Source organism: Pholcus phalangioides, unplaced genomic scaffold (genome assembly GCF_987345545.1).
Source record: "Pholcus phalangioides strain wild (caught in Gottingen) unplaced genomic scaffold, Ppha-v1.0 ptg000018l_1, whole genome shotgun sequence".
Taxonomy (NCBI): Eukaryota; Metazoa; Arthropoda; class Arachnida; order Araneae; family Pholcidae; genus Pholcus; species Pholcus phalangioides.
In genome coordinates, this window is record NW_028301611.1 from 9127869 (window position 1) to 9147835 (window position 19967).

The window sequence follows — 19967 nt, forward strand, 5'->3', positions numbered from 1 at the left end:
TTGCTCTCTGTGGCGAGACTTTTTAACGGGGAGATCGGCTCGCATTTGCGCCTTGAAGTTGGGAACCACAGAAAACCAACTTCAGCCGACCACCACTGTGGGGTTCGAACCCGGATCCTCGCATCACGAGTCCGGCACTATAACCACTCGACCACCACAGCGGCACTCGACCACCACAGCGGCACTCGACCACCACAGCGGCAATCAGAAAATCTTAGCATCTAGAAATCATTACTCACATCCCAATTGCATATCCACTTTATCAGTAATCATTGACGCTCCCGAGCCTAAAAATATCTTTTAAACACCTCGATCATGTTTCAGGTCGACAGATGATATTCGCCAAGACTCGAGGATCGTCGAAATGTGATACTTCACCGATAATCTTAATCACTTCGTCGTCATCAAGACGTAGTCAGCTAAAAATAATATCCCCATCCTATATTAAACGTTTCAATTTCAAGCCCTTAGTAACAAGGGCTATTAGTGTTACATGATTGACGCGTGTCTAGAATTTTCTTTTCTCTCTAACGCAGAGATCCTGCATTTCAATCATTATCATCGGGTCATCTCGCCTTGTTATTTTTTCAAAATTTTTTAGCTTTAACCTTGATTGAGGAAGAGATTTGTTCTCTCTCCGTCTCTTGTTGGTTGGCACTTCAAGTGAGACCTTGAAAAAAGAAACCGAACTGATTTGCATTCTTTCAAGGTCTTCCCTATCCTCATGCAACCAATACTCGCGAGCCTAAAAATGCCAAACAACAAATGAAAAATGTCAGTTTTGAGTTAACTGACAACTTTGGAGAATGAGAATTAGGTTAAATGAGGTTTTTTTTTGTAAGGATCGAAAATTTTCCCCCCTTGCATTGTTTCTCAAAAAAGAATTTTTTTGAAAAACAATGCAGGGATTGATGAAAATTGTTTGTTCGGGTTCGAAGACTGTCGTCCGTTTGAGTTAGTTCTCAACGTTTCCCCAACACCAGTGGTCGGTATCATCAGGAGAATTGATAAAACTGGGTCAAAAGCCAAGTTTTTGGGAGTCTCAGGTTGTATTTACGTATATGAGTGGCTTGACATACACTATTGCTTTGCGTTTGGTCAGTTGCGAAACTAAAGCAGTTCTTATGCTGGGAGAACCTGATTCTGTTGCTGGATCTTGAAGGGCTGGTGTCCAGAATCTGCTCAATTTCAAAGTTTCATCTCTTTTATTATCGCTGTTTTTGTGCTTGTATATTTCAATAGCCTCTCTGTAGATTAGTGCGAGGAAGTGGTGAACATTAGCTATTATCTGTGTTTTGCTGAATTGTACACTGTGGTTGTCGTTAAGCGCATGCTCCACCACCGCCGACTTTTCTGTTTGGCCCATTCTGCATCATCTGCAGGGATTTTTCATTTATTAACCACCTTAAGTTACAAGCGAATTGGCAAGAAATTCGGATTCTCTCTATTTGACGAATCGGCAATAACCTTGTGTCCTAACTGAACTGCACATTAGAAAAAAGGGAAGGAAAAAAGAAAAAAGCGTATAAAAGATAAGGTGATAAAAAAAAAAGAATGTGTAGGTAGTCTACAAAGTTAGATTTTTTTTCACCCTCACCCTACCTGTTCTGTCACTCTCATAAGAAAGATACATCATGTGTGAGGAAAGAGGACCAAAAGAAAAAAAAATGTAAGGATGCAACAAAGCTTCGGGATGATCAAGAGAGAGAGAGGAAAGAAAACAGAGTGAACTTTTTTGAATTCATTCCATTGGTGTTTGGAAGCAAAATTACGTCCTTTAATCGTAAAGTGGTTGAAGTAGAATTGCAGGGAATTTTTCCTATATATGCAAAAACGTGACATCACGCTTGCCGTCACTAATCGGCACAAAGTCACTAGTAATCATCAATTAGCAGGTTAACTTCTTTACGATCAGGAACATGCTATTACGTTCAAATGCCAGTGTAATAAATTCAATCCAGCTGACTGTTTATTCAACCTCTTTCTTCCTCATCGCGAAGCTGTGTATCGTAACCCATCATCGTAACCCTATGATAAAAATGTGTGTGTGTGTGTCCCCCCGATCTCCTCAGTTTCTTCCCCTCCTGGTTTTCAATGGCATTTCCCCCTCCCCATATAAGGCATCTTTTTCAGAACTAATCCTCTTATTATAGTATATTATTCCTATATTACAATATTTATAGCATCATATTCTTATTGTACATGCAAATGAGAAAAGAAACCACGTGGTTGAGGGCGAAAAAGCAAGGTATTGTATATCTCTTATCTACTGTCTGTACTGTTCTTCCCCATCTCTCCTTATTGCTTTTTCTTTCTTTCTTCAATCTCTTCCTTTTTTAACGTGCGAACAAGGCTACCATATTTATCGCTTATATGTCTTACACAGATCGTTCAAATTTATCGCCAACAGTTAGTGCGAGAAGGAATTGATACTTGTCACATTACTTTATTACTCTCAAATCAAATCACGCCAAAAAAATAAATAAATAAATTGCCATTGGGACGTGAAACGGGACATATGGCCAAAGGGGATCCGGAAATTTCGCCTCTGACATTTCACCTGCCCTGACCGTATGATTGACTCAGTAAGTGACCGTGTGAGTGACTGTAGGAATGAGTGATCAATTGTGTGATTGACTGTATGAGTAAATACGTATGAGTAAATGTGAGTGACTGTGTGGGTAAATGAATGACCATATGACTGATCAGGTGAGCACATTTGGCCACTCATATCGTCACTCACTTGAGCACTAATACGGTCACTCATTCAGTCACTCACTTGAGCACTAATAGGTCACTCATTCCGGCACTCACTTGAGCACTAATACGGTCATTCATTCAGTCACTCACTTGCTCACCTATATGGTCATACACTCATGCGGTCACTCGTTGTCACCACCCAAGCCGCTGTGGTGGTCGAGTGGTTATAGTGCCGGACTCGTGGTGCGAGGATCCGGGTTCCAACCCCACAGTGGTGGTCGGCTGAAGTTGGTTTTCTGTGGTTCCCAACTTCAAGGCGTAAATGCGAGCCGATCTCCCACGAGTCTCGCCACAGAGAGCAACAGTCCTACAACATTAAATCATTCAACCATAACACTTCACTCATAGTTAGTAAAACTGGGGGCAGATGACAGCACTACACATAACAAGTATTACACAGAAACAAACTTTACGTCAGGTTGCACTACACGCACATTCCGCATGTACCGATTCGTTGGGGGGGGGGGTCCGCGGGGGGGATGTGTGGTGTAACAGTAGTAAGTAGGGGCTCGGGGATCCATGATGTTCTTAAGCCAGCCACCTCGTTGGGCAATTTGCCTGTTGTGTCGTTGTATTTGTATATATAAACTGAAGGGCCAAAAAAACTGGTACAGGCATGCGTATGCAAATAAAGAGATATGGAGCCAATCAGAGTACGGCGCAGCGGTCGGCAACGCCTATATAACGCAACAAGTGTCTGGTACAGTTGTTAGATCGGTTACTGCTGCTGCAATGGCAGGTTATCGAAATTTAAGTGAGTTTGAACGTGGTGTTATAGTCGGCGCACGAGAGATGGGACATAGCATCTCCGAGGTAGCGATGAAATTTGGATTTTCACGTACGACCATTTCACGAGTGTACCGTGAATATCGGGAATCCGGTAAAAAATTAAATCTACGACATCGCTGCGGCCGGAAAAAGATCATGCAAGAACGGGACTGACGAGAATCATTAAACGTCACAGACGTGCAAATTGCTGCAGATTTCAATGCTGGGCCATACTCCAACAAGTGTCAGCGTGCGAACCATTCAACGAAACATCATCGATATGGGCTTTCGGAGCCGAAGACCCACTCGTGTACCCTTGATGACTGCACGACACAAAGCTTTACGCCTCACCTGGGCCCGACAACACCGACATTGGACTGTTGAGGACTGGAAACACTTTGCCTGGTCTGACGAGTCTCGGTTCCAATTGCTTCGAGCTGATGGACGTGTACAGAGACAACCTCATGAATCCATGGACCCTACATGTCAACAGGGGACTGTTCAAGCTGGTGGAGGCTCTGTGATGGTATGGGGCGTGTGCAGTTGTCGTGATATGGGACCCCTGATACGTCTAGATACGACTCTGACAGGTGACAGGTACGTAAGCATCCTGTCTGATCACCTGCACCCATTCATGTCCATTGTGCATTCCGACGGACTTTGACAATTTTAGCAGGACAATGCGACACCCCACACGTCCAGAATGGCTCCAGGAACACTCTTCTGACTTTAGACACTTCCGCTGGCCACCTAAATCCCCAGACATGAACATTATTGAACATATCTAGGATGCCTTGCAACGTGCTGTTCAGAAGAGATCTCCACCCCCTCTTACTCCTACGGATTTATGGACAGCCCTGCAGGATTCATGGTGTCAATTACCTCCAGCACTACGTCAGACATTAGTCGAGTCCATGCCACGTCGATTAGGCAGGTGCACCAGTTTTTTTCACTCTTCAGTGTATATATATAGTGATTCGACGCAATGGACGCTTTTTTCCGGAAAAACAAAAACTCTTTGGGGGAATAATTTTTCTCCCGAAGGGTCGATAGATATAGTAGAATCTCGACCTCGACTAAAGGGCCTCCATACTTATAAGGCCTAATCTGTTGGCACCATGACGTCGCTAAATCATCAGAGCTGTCACCAAGTTAAGCTAAGTTTGTCGCCAATTTCGCGATATTTGCAGAGAAATGCGCTAATTTTAATTTTTACATGTGATAATGACTGTTTGCATGTGGAAAATGACATAATAAATTACATAATAAGAACTATTTACATAATTTTCGTAACAATATTTATATTCTTGGACTTCCTTTTTCTGCAATAAATTTTTAAAGCGTACAGTACAGTATATATAACAAGCATTTATATTAGGTATACATTTATGTATAAAGTGATGACCTGTGCCAAGAGGTCACAAAGCATGAATAGGAGCGGTTTTTGGAATTAAAATGGTGTTTTTGATGGTGGGGGGGGGGGGGGTAGGGAGTGGGCATTTACAGAATTCCGGCCTTCCTGTTATCCGGTCCGCCCTTCCTCCACATTAAACCCGATGGTCCGGATTGTGCTGTATAAGAATTTTTTTTTAGAGTACCCAGGATATTTAGGACCAAGACCTCCGGCACCAGTCGCTCTAGCGGACAGTCCAACACTACGTCATACAACACATAAAGTGACAAAAATCTGAAGATTGAACTCACTCTGTTTCTCGAACCTCAACACGACCGGCTTGGCCTGATCGGCCATGAAATTGACGGATCTCTCGGCATTGGTAAGCGTGAAATTGACGAGCCGATTCGATTCCTTGATGGTCGAGTAAGTGTTTGCGGCGTAATTCCAGGCCACGTTGAACACTGGCAACTTGGCGAAACGCTCTACGAAGTGGCTCTTGATGACGAGGGCTTCACCCTGCCTCGATTCGATTTCACCTTCTCCTCTGGCCATTCTCAAATGCTTCCTGTACATGCAACACCTGTCAAAAACATACAAAAAAATTTAATTATTCCGCAGGTACAATATATATGTTACTGCCAAAGCCTTAAATTGGCAGTTCGCGAAGTGTTCGGCTGTCTGGCCGGCCACTAGAGCGCGGGCACCCCTTTCAGTAGCCGAATAATCGGAGGAAATTTAGTCTGTCCCCATAAAATACGGAATAATCCGATGCATCTACGCAAGAAAACCGGGAAGGATCGATATCATTTGCAGTTGAAGATGTCTGTCACTGTTCCATTCGCAGCTGAAGATATCTGTCCCGGCCTCCATTTGCAGCTGAAGTTGCCTGTCTCCGCTCCATTCGCAGTCGAAGATATCTGCCTCAGCTTCATTCAGCTGAAGGTGCTTGTCTGCATTCCATTCACAGCTGAATTCATTCATCAAGCCTCTGCTTCATTCGCAGCTGAAGATATGCCTCTGCTTCATTCGCAGCTGAAGATATGCCTCTGCTTCATTCGCAGCTGAAGATATGCCTCTGCTTCATTCGCAGCTGAAGATATGCCTCTGCTTCATTCGCAGCTGAAGATATGCCTCTGCTTCATTCGCAGCTGAAGATATGCCTCTGCTTCATTCGCAGCTGAAGATATGCCTCTGCTTCATTCGCAGCTGAAGATATCTGCCTTGGCTCATTCGCAGCTGAAGATATCTGCCTCGGCTCATTCGCAGCTGAAGATATCTGCCTCGGCTTCAATCGTAGCTGAAGATGTCTTCCTTCGCTCAGGCGGGGATCCAGAGCGGGGCGATGGAAAAAACCGCCGCTCCCAAGACCCAAATAAAATTGGCCCTGTCCCGTAAAACAAGGAACGATCAAACAAGCTTACATGATTCGCCCCACCCATCATATCGTCCTGGATCCGCGCCTGGCAAGAGTCATATCACAACGACGTACAAAGAAAAAACTAAGAAGAAAATCCTCCTACCTCATGATGACTATTTGCTGTCTCTCTCTCTCTCTCTCTTTACTGGTGTTTAAAATAGGCTGGAGGGGTGCCCAAAAAAAGCCCCTAGAAATGACATTTCGAGATACGTTCGATACTACTCCCCTCTAAATATCAGTCATTAGCGTTTTTTTTCCTAGCATTTCTTGCTGCAACAGGCGAATATTCTCACACTCGGAAACGTGATAAGCCAAAAAAACAAAATCAATCGATTGCTAATCGATATCGTGAATCATGACCGATTAGTATAACCTTAGACCTAGAAGCAGCATCCACTAGGTTTGAACTAGATTACCGACCGCTCCAAATCTTATCTAATAACGACTAGATAAAGTAAAGAGGAACAAATAAAACACATACACGGGGTTGTCTGCGGAAAACTGTGTTAAAAGCACAGGGAACCCATTGAGGCCTTGAAACGAGTTCTGCAAAAAAAGAAAGATAGGAAAGAAGAGCCCACCGCCATCACTACAGAGATCATCAACCTCTTCGCCATTCATCGAGTAGGTAATCAAAATCAAAATATGTCGTCGCGGCGAAACAAGATCCCCACCGCTGTGTGGTGATGACCGAAGGAAAATGAATCCGGCCTCGGCATTGATTCTCCCTACGTTGGGGCGGGGGGAGGTCTTAAAACCATTGCCCGCGGGCCACGTGTGGCGCTCGAAGTGGGTGGCTCACCGAATAAAAGACTTGTGTAGTTACAGGATTGGAAAAAATAAGATCTCAATGGAGAGAGAGAAAAAGAAATGTATTGCTGAACTGGTGAAAAAAATAATTTCAGAATTGAAAAGAGAAATGGTTTTTCAGAATTTATGAGAAATGATTTCAGAATTTATGTGAAATGATTTCAGAATTTATGTGAAATGATTTCAGAATTTATAAGAAATTATTTCAGAATTAATGAGAAATGATTTCAGAATTAATGAGAAATGATTTCAGAATTAATGAGAAATAATTTCAAAATTTAAGAAAAATAATTTCAGAATTTAAGAGAAAAGATTTAGAATAGAAGAAAGAAATAGTTTCTGAATTGGTGAGAAATAATTTCAAAATTTAAGAGAAAATAATTTCAAAATTTAAGAGAAAATAATTTCAAAATTTAAGAGAAAAGATTTAAGGATTTATGAGAAAAGATTTAAGGATTTATGAGAAAAGATTTAAGGATTTATGCGAAAAGATTTAAGGATTTATGAGAAAAGATTTAGAATAGAAGAAAGAAATAATTTCAAAATTTATGAGAAATAATTTCAAAATTTATGAGAAATAATTTCAAAATTTATGAGAAATAATTTCAAAATTTATGAGAAATAATTTCAAAATTTATGAAAAATAATTTCAAAATTTATGAAAAATAATTTCTCGAAATTAATGAGAAATAATTTCAGAATTGATAAAAAAAAAAGTTTTAAGAATTTAGTAGAATAAATTGAAGAATTCGTGAAAAGAATTCTGCAGGGTTCCTGCTGGTGTTGGAACCGGCTTCAGAGTTCCCGCGTGGAATTGGGAAGTTGGAAACCCGTGCTCCAGAATTCAGCCGTGTTTGGTCCAGCCTCGCGACTACTCAAGCTAAAGGGGAACCTATACAGGGGGGTTCCACGGACAACACGGTGGAAATTATCCATAACTAAAAACAAAAAAGCGATTTTACATACCGTGGAGAATTGAGTACTCCCAATAAAAAACCTGCCACGTTTTTGAAGAACTCTAACGATGGGGTATTATTATAAACTTCCAAGGTCCAAAAGTCAATCGCCGGGGTTTCAGATTTGCACCGAACTGACCAATCACCGAGAAGATCTCCCCCTCACACCTACCTTTGGATCTTTTAACAAGAAAATATTTTTTCCCCAATTTTGCAGCTTCGTATGGATGGGGATTTTGTTTTTTGTACTTGAATCATTGAATAACCTTTGGGAGGAAAGAAGGGCAAAATTGATCTTGATCTGACCTGGAGGAGGAACCGAAATCAGAGATATCTGGTATCTTTTTGGGGGGTTCTTACAGGAACTTTTTCTCAAAGAAGCCTCTTTCTCTTCTTTTCCAAGGTCCTCTATATCTTCCTTTTTTTTTTTTTTAAATAATAATAAATTGCAGTTTGCGCAAGATTTTCGAAGGATTCATCACCGGTCGAAAGATAAAATCAACGTCGATTGATCTCGAAATATCCGCGATTGAATGGCCATTGATTGAGATTAGGAAGTACGTATATTAGGGGTTTTAGATTCCGATAGTTTTTCAGGGAATTCGATACCTCTTTTAACTCTGTAGGGGAAAAAAATCAAATCGTTATATCCGAGAGCACCCCGGTGCTCATTCAAGTTCGTAATAAGTGTGCGTGCGTGTGACCCACGCACTTGGTCACTCATCCGGTCACTAACTTGATCACCAATACGGTGACTCGTATGGTCACTCACGCACGCACTTGCTCAAATACAAATACAAGGCCACAACAGGCAAAATGCCCAGTTGCCCATAACAAATATGGATGTTATATGTTTATAAAATGCAGCAACCCAATTAAACTTATACGGCCACTCACCCCCTCACTTAGTCATTCATATGATCTCCCGCACTTGGTCACTCATCCACTCACACGATCAGGGCAAACAAGATGTATGGGGCTAATTTTCGGAGGCGAAATTTCCGTTAACCGTTTCTCGGCACCCTGTCAAAGCCTGGGGGGGGGGGGGGGGCTCAAGGTGTTAGGAGCCTCCTGATAATGAAATTTGGTGCAAGTGAGTGTGCGGGTGAATGTATTAGTGACCAAGTGAGTGATCGTATGAATGATAAAGTGAGTGACCGTATGACTGGTCAAATGGGTGATCGTAAGATTGATGAAGTGAATGGCCGTACAAGCAACCATGTGAGTATGGTGTGTGTGTGACCACGCACTTTGTCACTAACACTGTCACGCACTTGTTAACTCATATGGTCACCCACCCACCCATCACTTGGTCACACACACCCACTCACCTTATCATTCATACAGCAAGTGAAATTTATAATTCCAGCTAGGCAGGGGGCCTCTCCAAAACAGCTTTTCATTCGGGGGCAGGGCCAGCGCCGTCTTAACACATGGGCCCACCTCACACGGCCCGGGAGGGCCCCCCAAAAGAAGAAGCGGCCTCACAAAAATGAGATACAGTTGAAATTTCCGAGAAGCATACATGTAAATTTGCATGGTAGGAAGGGGGACTAAGAAAAATCACTTCGCCCGGGGTTCCCATAGTGTTCTTAAGATGGCTCTGGGCGAAGTATAACGTTGTCAAGACAGCCCTGATGGAAAGTCCGTGGGGAGGGGTCTATGACAGATCAGAACACTGTAGTATCAATTCTTAAAGGAAGTGTATTATCGTGGTTTTTTCCTTCAAGATAATTGGATGATACCCCGGGCACGTGTCTGTCGATCACATTCCGGCTCATCCATAGAAACGATGCGTGTCAATCATCAAACAACAACAAAAGATGAGGAAATCCAATACATGTCCGTTATTTGAGAGATCTTTTTTTAGCTTTTTTTTCGGTGTTTTTTGTGTCTGTCGTTGAAGACGGTCCAAGGACAGCGACTCTGATAAAAATAATGTAAAAAAAAAAACTGGAACGTCGATACAGATTTTTCGATGGCGACATCCTCCTGATAAGTCGAGTAATAAAATAGATAAAATGCCGATGATAACAGCAATTAGACCTAAAAATACCTGAATATCTGTGGTCGAGATTACGGCAACACGGGACGTTTTAAAAATATGAGTTTTTCTTTTTTTGGTTTTCAAATCGAACTGATTCTAGTATCCACTTGAACTTTGATCTATCAAGTTGAGTGCTTTCTTGTTTTAAAGCTCCTAAAAGTTTGTTTTTTGACGTATGCTTAGCTTAATTTCCCGTTAGCCCGTTCCCCAAAAAAGGTATCTTGGGCTATCAATAAATACTCCCAAAAAGTATCCTGGTCTATCCCTATTTCCGAAAAGTGTCCTGGGCTATCCCTTTTTCCGGAAAGTATTCCGAGCTATTCCTGTTTCCAAAGGATATCTTGGGCTATCAATGAATATTTCAAAAAAGTATCCTGCTCTATCCCTATTTCCGAAAAGTGTCCTGGGCTATCCCCTTTTCCGGAAAGTATTCCGAGCTATTCCTGTTCCCTAAAGATGTCTTGGGCTATCAATGCATATTTCGAAAAAGTATCGTGGCTATCCCTATTTCCGAAAGGTATCTTGGGCTATTTCTTTTTCCGAAAAAGTATCCTGAGCCGTCTCAATTTCCGGTAAGTATTCTGAGCTATTCCTGTTTCCAAAAGATGTCTTGGGCTGTCAATACATGTTTCAAAAAAGTATCCTGGCCTTCTCGCAATTTCCGAAAGGTACCCTGAGCTATCCATTTTTTCGAAAAAGTATCCTGAGTTATTCCTTTCTCCGAAAAAGTATCCCGAGTTATCCCTTTTTCCAAAAGGTATCCTAGGCTATCCCTATTTCCAAAAGGTATCCTGAGCGTGTCAATTTCCGGAAAGTATTCTGAGCTATTCCTGTTTCCAAAGGATATCTTGGACTATTAATACATGTTCGCAAAAAAGTATTTTAGTCTATCCCTATATCCCAAAAGTGTCCTGGGTTATCCCTTTCTCCGGAAAAGTGTCCTGGGTTATCCCTTTCTCCGGAAAAGTGTCCTGGGTTATCCCTTTCTCCGGAAAAGTATCCCGAATCATCCTTATTTCCGAAAGGTATCCTGTCTATACTTGTTGTTCTCAACTTCAAGGAGCAAATGCGAGCCGATATATTTCCCCATTAAAAAATCTCGCCATAGAAAGCAACAGGTTATATCGGTACAATAATTAAACTTCACTCATAGTTAGAAAAATTGATGGCAGATGGCAGCACTACACTGCCTTGCACAAAAACAAGCTTCACGTTTAGGTTCACAACCCGTACACGCATATTCCGGCATGTATCGATTTCCAAAAGATATCTTGGGCTATTCCTATTTCCGGAAAGTGTCTCCTGGGCTATCTTTTTTTCCAAAAAATACTCTGAGTTATCTTTATTTCCTAAAGGTATTACTGGGCTCTCTTCATTGCTGAAATGTATCCTTAGCTATCCCTTTTCCTAAAAAAAATTCTGAGAGATCTCTATTTCCGAAAGGTATCCTGTCTACCCTCTTTTAGTATCCTGCCTCTATATCGTTTTAGTCTTCCGATAGTTTTCCCGATAACTTTATTTCAAAAGTAATTTTTGTTTATTTCTGAAAGGTATATCCTGTGCTATCCCTTTTTCCGAAAAGTATTCTGGGCTATTCCTGTTTCCAATAGGTATCCTTGGCTACTCCTTTTCCCGAAAAGTATCCTGGGAAGTCAATTTCCGAAAGATATCCTGGGCTCGCTCTATCGCTACTTCCGAAAGGTATCCCGTCTATAATTTTCAGTCTATCCGATACTTTTTCGGAAAAGTGTTATGGGCTAACATTATTTCTCAAAAGTATTTCGGTTTATCCGTATTTCCGAAAAGTATTTTGTGCTATCCCTTTTTTATACGACACGTATTCTGGGCTATTCTTATTTCCAAAAGTTCTCTTTGACTACTAATATATCCAAAACGTATCCTGGGCTTTCCCCTTTTCCGAAAACGGTCCTCAGTTATCCCAATTTGCAATATAGGTATCGTGGGCTATCTATATTACTGAAATTTATCAAAAGGTATCCTTGGCTACTTCTGTATCCTGGAAGGTCCCTATTTCCGAAAGCTATCCTGGGCTCTCTATCGCTATTTCCGAAAAGAATCCCGTCTATAATTTCCAGTCTATCCTATACTTTTCGCGAAAAGTGTTATGGGCCAACTTTATTTCTCAAAAATATTTCAGTCTATCTATTCGGTATTCGTTTTCTCGAAAACTCTCCTGGGAGGTCTCTATTTCCGAAAGATATCCTGGGCAATCTCTATTACTGAAATGTATCCTGGGCTATCTCTATTACCAAAATGTATCCTGGGCTATTCCTTTTCTCGGAAACTCTTCTGGGAGATCTCTATTTCCGAAAGATATCCTGGGCAACCTCTATTTCCTCTCTTATCCCCCAATCCACTGAATTTTAAAAATTCAGCCCGATTCTCCCATTTTAATGATCACATCTGAAATTCGATTTTGCGTTCAAAGAGCAGGCGGTGTCTAATCTGAAACGGTTTTGAAAACGGGAGACTTGATAAATAAATTTAAGTAGCAGGAAATTTTTTAAAAATGCTCCTGTTGTAACCAGGAAAAGTTGAAAAATCATGTTTCCTTTGCGGGTTTTGTTTTAAACAGTATCCGGTTTTTGGTAAAGGGGCCGTTCAAGTATTACGTCAGCAGATTTTCAGCCGTTTTTGATCCCTTAACCCGCCTTGTCAGCAAAATTTCGTCACCCCTACCTCTCGGGGATCAGAAACGTGCACCGGGGAGGGGGGGGGGCTCGTATCCTCCCCCAGATAATAGTAACAAAAAATTTATGCACAAATATTTGTACAAAAATAATAATAATAAAAATTTCGGAAGGAAATACGTTTATATGTTATTATAATCAATTTCTGTTGATTTCAATGCTATTCGAAGGCTAATAACTCAAAATTCCTCTTTAAGAAATTCACTGCGACCCACTCTCTAAGCCATATATGCTAAAACCCGCGACCCGCGGACCAAATGTGACCCTTGGCGTTATTTGATGTGGCCCGCCACTTCAAACCTAATTTTGTAGAAATGAACAAAGCGGCACATTTACAGATCACTTGGGATGGTAGAACAGAACAAAGATAGACATAGAATTTTCCTGTTGGCATCGGGAGAGATAGGGAGACAACTTTCTAATTGGAAGTTAGAGGAATTGGGGGGGGGGGGAAATCGCACAAAAATTTATATTTCTTATTTTATGACGCACACTGTATTTCCAATCTCAAAACTGATACAGGGGGAAATTATTGAGCGACTTTTTTGAGCATTTTCCCAGCTGGAATCATAACCTCTACGACGGACGGTTGATGAGATAAAGGCCGTGATAGCATTTACAGGACACCCTGTATGTTAATTACATCAATACAGTAGCTGGACAAAAAACAAATGGAAATTTTTATCAAAAATTGAAATAATGAAAAACCATGGAATTCATTATTCCACTCGAATAATGAAATAAAAGCTTGAAATTTTATAATTTACTTCCAATGCGTGGAAAATTTAGAATGAACGACCTTTTTCACATGGAAGTTTATTTTGTGGCTTCAAATCAGGAGACTAAATCAGAAATTCATCAAATCAAAGGCGGCCATTTCTAGAAGAGATTCGGAAATGCCTAGAATTTCAATATAATTTCAAAATTATTGAAAAAAAATATTTTTTTCATAAATTTATTTGTAAAATTAATTTTTCAAAAATAATTTTAAATTTGATTCAGAATGAAGACAGACCACGATACCTTTCGGAAATAAGGATAACCTAGCACACCTTTCGGAAACATAGATTATTACCCAGGGTACTTTTCGGAAAAATAGAATAACCCGAGATACCATTCAGGTAAAAATTTCGGTCATTAATTAAGTAAGTGAGCAAATATGTCATTCAAACCAAATAAATTCAACTATGATTTTGTTGAATATCCAAATATTTCTAGGAAAATATTAATAAACTATTTCTAGAATTTCAAAGCTAATGGATGGAAAATTCGGAAGCTCAGAAGTTGCTGAAGCTGACCTGCCGCCTGGTTGCAAAGCCTCATGTTCCGCCCCCCTGAAGACGACCCTGGTGGTTGATCAATAGGGCTTTAGCTCAGGAGACGACACTGGGAACCTATTTTTTTTTTTTGTTACAAAGCCACAACCATTGTTTACCGAACCAACTGTATGTAACCATATGTCCCGCTTTTAAAGAAACTGTCCATATTTTGGTTCAGGATTATTTTTCCATTGTCAGTTGCACCTTATGGATTGATCCACATTACAGTTCTTGTAGATCAGTCATCATGCTCCGCCAAAGCGTGCAGCAGAGTGCCCCCCCCCCACAGGCTGGGGTCTTTGGCAGTCCCTTCTGTAGTGAATTTATAACACGAAAAAATATAGAATGAGAATCGTTCCGGGGTGGCATCCTGTCAGTCCCCCGTCCTTGTGGGGGGGGGGGGAGCATTATCATTACTTACACTTATCCCGCAAAGAGGAAGTATATAGGCAACTTTTATTAGGAAATTTATTTCAAAGGCGTTTCCGGTGCTCCAAAGCCGGATAAGAAGCCGAATTTTTTCTTTGCCTTTATATTAGCATTCCAGAAAAATTATTGGGCGGTAGGGGAGCGGGGGGAGGGAAGGGCAGCATCAAAATGCAACTTCCCCCTTCGCGACCGAGTACATTCTTGTTCCTGCAATTAGGGCTCCGGGCTCCCCGTCTGTTCCCTTAAGTTTCTTAAACATCATCGTCGTCAAAGTGTGGCTCAAATGTGTGATGTCATTTAAGTTTTCACTATTGCAAAATTTTAAAAATGTTGGTGTCCAACTAAAGCCTAAGCTGCAGGCCGCCCGGGTGCACCCCCCGCTTAAGCCGCCCTCACGAAAGCTATTTTGCATATTCATTCCGCGCTTAAATAACGGGGAAAAATATTAATTGAATCCAACTCACCACGATACCCAGTTGATACTTTTTTTCCTCTGTTTATGATTAAACTCTTACTAAGACTTGTAGCATTGACGACACGGAAAATGAAAATCCCTTCTTATCAGTTTCCTTATATAAGGAGTCATCGTGGTTGGTCCCTCCCACCGCGGCGAACGCAGCGACCTCTGGAGTCGGACCAAAGTTCGAATCGATCCCCCAGAAAAACAACAAGCAATGGAGTTCGCTCGTGTGTCAATAGCTTTCAAAGAAGAAGGTAAAAAAGATAACAAAGTTCTTTGCTTTAAATTCTATAATAGAAAGTTCTCTACTTTTTCTTTTCTTCTTTTTTCCTGGTATTTGGAATATTCCATGCTTTGGATCACGTAAGCAAATAATACTGTATTCCAATAACAGAAATAGCAACTATTTTCGTTGTTGTTTATTGTTGGGGAATAGGGGGAAGCCGTTTTGGGTAAAAATAGATAGTGATTCGTCAAGGATTTAGATTCGATGAAATTTTGAAGATTTTGCAAATTCTTTTGTGGGAAGGAAAAAAAACCTTTTTCTCCTCATTTTCAGTACTTCAGAAGAGCTTTATGATTGCTCAAAGGTACAGGAACTTCCCTCTAACGGACATTTCGAGTTAAGAACCGAAATATTTGGCGCTCTTAGCGGTTAACGAATTTCAAACATTGGCGATATGCAGTGAAAAAGTGTTCCGACCAGACTCTTCTTGCATTCTCTCACAGAGATGGTTTTACGGTGTTGCTGCCCTTTATAATCTATTTTCTCGACCACTTATTACTCGAATTCGCCGCCCTGGGCAATAGCCCGCTTGGCTCCCGCTCTTGAAAATACATCCTGTGTCTATCATTCTTTTGCTCACTCACATGCTTCCATACTCTTTTGCTCACTCGCATGCTTCCACGCTCTTTTTGCTCACGCATAGCTTGCGCACTCTTTTGGTCACTTACATCCTTGCGTACTTCTCTGGTACTTTCTCTCACACTTTTCTGGGTCCTTCTTTTAGTCATTCACATGCTTGTACACTGTTATCGTCACTTACTGATATGATTCCTTGCATTTCAGGTCACTCTTTTGGACACTGCCAATCTCACAAACTCCCCAGGTCACTATTTTCGTCATTCACATGTTTCTAGACTGTTGTGGTCAATCACATGCTTGATAACTCTCTATGTCCCTCGCAGAAGAAAAATTAAGGGAAAAAATTTATTCTTCCGCAATGAAAATGCTTTTTTAGGCAAAGAGAAAAATTTCTAAAAATTTCTTTTAGCAAACAGAATTTTTTTTTTTAAGAAACTGATTTTTCCCAGCAGAGACAAATATTTCTAAAAAAGTTAATTTATTAGCAAATAGAAAATTTCTAAAAAATTAATTTTTTTAGAGAATTTTTTGGGAGAAATTTCCAAAAATCATAATTTCTTAGCATAGAGAAAAATTTCTTAAAACAATAATTTTTACCAAAGAGAAAAATTTCTTAGCAAAGATAAAAAATGTTCTTAAAAGAAAACTTCTTCACGATGCACAAATTTGTCAAAAGAAAATCAATTTCTTCGCAAGGTAAACATTTCTAAAAAAATTTATTTCTTAGCAAAGAGAGAAATTTCTAAAAATTACAATTTCTTATCAAAGTGAAAAATTTCTCAAAATAAAATGAATTCGCAAGGGATACAAATTTCGAAAAAAAAGATTTCTTAGCAAAGAGAAAAATTTTCTAAAAGAAATTTTCTTGCAAAACGAGGAAAATGTCTAAAAATTATAATTTTTAGACAAAGAGAAAAATGTCAAAAAAAAATTAATTAATTAATTTTACAAGAAAAATTAATTAATAAATTCATTTAGCAAATAAAACAATTTATGAAAAAATTGATTTCTTAGCAAAGAAAAAAATTTATGAAAAAATTAATTTCTCAGCAAAAAAAAGAAATGTCGACAGAAAAATTTCTAAAACAATTTTTCTGGAAAGAAGGAGAAATTTTTAAAAACAAATTTTCATAGAAAAAAACAGATAAATTTCTGAAAAAACTAATCTTATTCGAAGAGACCAGAAAAATCACTTCGAAAAATGAATTCGAGGTTTTTGTGCATTGTTCCTATGAAAATGTATCTAGGGGATTAGAAAAGTGTTCGTTAAAACGAGATTTTCGTTATAACGGTATTCGTTAAAACGAGATTTTCGCTATAACGGTATTCGTTAAAACGAGATTCGACTGTATATATATATAGTCTACCTATGAACTTATACTATTTCCTCAAAATATTTCGACTTAGTCATAACGGAACGAGACGACGTACCATAATCAAAATTAAGTATACGATTCAAAATTTAATTACCTTATATAATAATAAAAAAAAACAAAAAATAATAACAATATTGTTATTATTTTGCTGTTATGTTCCCAAAACAAAATTTACCACCTCCATAATTATGACAAATTTATTGCATTTTTCTTTCTCATCCTCAACAAATCTCCATTTTGAAGGTCATTGAAAAGGAAAATTTAGAAACGAAACTTATCTTAAATGCTACCAATTTCGATAGCTAAGTGTGGGCCTTACACGTGCCGAATCGGCCTTAAAGTATTTGTTTTTCCTCTTGGGCCCATCTCTCAGAGGTTCGCCCAAATCTATAGGAAAATAAAAAATAATCTTATAATGTGGCAACCTTTGTGTAACAAAAAAAAAGGAAACCAAGGCCGGCGATAATTTTTCGAACATTCATCGAAGGGCCAACCGCTGCCTTGTATGTACATTAATAGAAGCGAAACGAAAAAATTTTTTCGGTGATTTCAATAGATGATCTGGCCAATGTCCGGTTCGACCTCTCGAGAAAATATTTGCTTTCAAATTAGGAAATATTGATAATCATCACATGAATATCTCATGTATTAGGGGGAAAAAATAGATGTGTCGCACGTGTTAATGAAAATTGATAGTCTTAAGCCGTATCCACTTCCGCACCGCTACGCCACTCCGACCCGCGCAAAAACCGGTTTTGAGGTGTAGCTAGCACAGCGCTTAAATGCAGTTCCTGCAGAATATTCAAGGATTCTCTTTAAGCTCCTTTGGAATGCTCTGGGATAGCGGTTCTTCCCCTTTGTTGACTCGTGGAGCCTCTTTTTAAATACAGGGTGGGCAAAAAGTCAGTAGAAACTTCAAAAATTCATAAAAACCGGAAAAATATCCGAAATAAAAAACGGTTTGCAGGGTTAGCATCACTAGGTCACGGGAATTTTTTTAAGATAGAAAAAAAAGTAACTAAAAAAAACAACCGACAGGTAGCGCTGACGTACACAAGTCAAAGAAAAGATACGCAAATAACGAACAGAATGCCTCCAAATCGTTTATTACAGCAGTATGTGTTCCACATGATCACCACCACAGGGGATAGATAACACATTATCACACATTGTACACATTATGCGTTATCCTATACAGGCATACTTCCAGCTAGTAAAAGTTTTTAAATAACATGTAGTACTCAGATATGCCATTCATGTGTTTCAAGGGGTTGTATAGTTATTAAAATAAGATAACTATTTTTTATACACTTTCCGTGCGCCCCGAAACCAAATTAGAAAGCTGTTACCTTGCCTCTCCTGATGCCAACAAGAAAGATTCCATGTTTCTAAGTGCAATGGAATATTTACTGCGATATTCGAATTCGAAAAACGGAGGAAAGTTAGGGGAAAGCAGCATTAAATGTTTTTCCGCACATTTAGAGCTGTTTTCCCGAACTCTTCTCCGTTTTTCGATTTCCAATATCTCACTTAATATTGTCCTTAAAAACACGGATTTTTTTTGTTGTCATCAGGAGAGACAGATCAACAACTTTTTAATGAGTTTTTGGGCAAACGTAGACTATATAAAAAGTTAATTTTTTATTTTAATAACTATACAACCCCTTTAAACATGAATGACATATCTGAGTACTACACGTTATTTGGAAACTTTTTCTGAGTGGAAGTATACCTCTAGGATCAACGGTTCACCAGTAAAATGTCATACCCTCTGTTTGCTATATGCACCCTGTATAACAATATCATGAACTTATAAATATAGATTTAGGGAAATCGGGCCCAATAACAACGGTTAGAATCTAGAAACCTCGCTCGTCAGCTCCACACGCCGCAGTGCGTGAAATAAGGAAGGCAGGGTCGTATATCCGGTGGTATAGACGGAAACGGTGGCAACATGCTCGTCTACCACCGTGAAGTCACGGTCCCAGGTTCAAACCCGAGGGAGGATATAGATAAGATATTTCCCCTACCGAGCTTGAGGCGACAGTGCCTTCATTTCCAACCCATCTCATTAATAGCAGTAAATTGCATTAGAGCGGAATGGCCAGAGTTGGTGTTTGGTGGAGTAGTGGTGTGTACACACGGTATCGTGCTTGTCCGGAATTGCAAGCGGGCCTGGGCTCGAGTCCACCTCGGGATAAAATCCAGAAAATACCTGTTTCTTCGAATATATTGGAGCGCTGAGGGAAAAGGCCACGCATGTCATTTGAATACTTTCTGTAACCGCAAGCATTTTTCTGAAAGTTCGAATCGCTTGTGGAGGTATCTGCGTGCAAACAATTTGGGACACCCGGTATTGTATTTGTTGCAGGAAATCGACGATTGCATTTAGAAGTGGACTTTTATTCCTGATTGAAAAAAAAAATGGTGAAAATAGAGTGTGTGTGTGTGATAGAGAGAGAGAATTCAAAGGTTAAGATCCAAAAGTCCGATCACAGACATGTCCGCCGCAATGTTGTTATCTTACATGTGGGCGCTGTGTGTGTATATATATATACATATACCAACTGTGTAGTTGGTTTTTAAAATCTTTTCATCGCAAAGACGTGCAAACAATCGCTTAGAAATAAACGCCACATTACTCGCCCCCCTC

General features: G+C 39.9%; 1 protein-coding gene across 10 annotated transcripts in view; it reads right to left on the reverse strand.

Moving 5' to 3' along the window:
- Positions 1-19967, reverse strand: part of LOC149071668 (perilipin-2-like) — a 68450-nt gene that overhangs the window by 14755 nt on the left and 33728 nt on the right. For 2 of the 10 annotated variants that reach the window (XM_089247876.1, XM_089247871.1), the window contains exon 2: positions 5233-5504. In XM_089247876.1, the coding sequence (XP_089104002.1) occupies positions 5233-5497 (265 nt within the window). In that variant the 5' untranslated portion in view covers positions 5498-5504. Of the gene's footprint in view, positions 1-5232; positions 5505-6444; positions 6785-6822; positions 6921-8117; positions 8359-15077; positions 15208-19967 lie in introns of those variants that run through there. The other 8 variants (XM_089247875.1, XM_089247877.1, XM_089247868.1 and 5 more) reach the window with 8 other exon arrangements.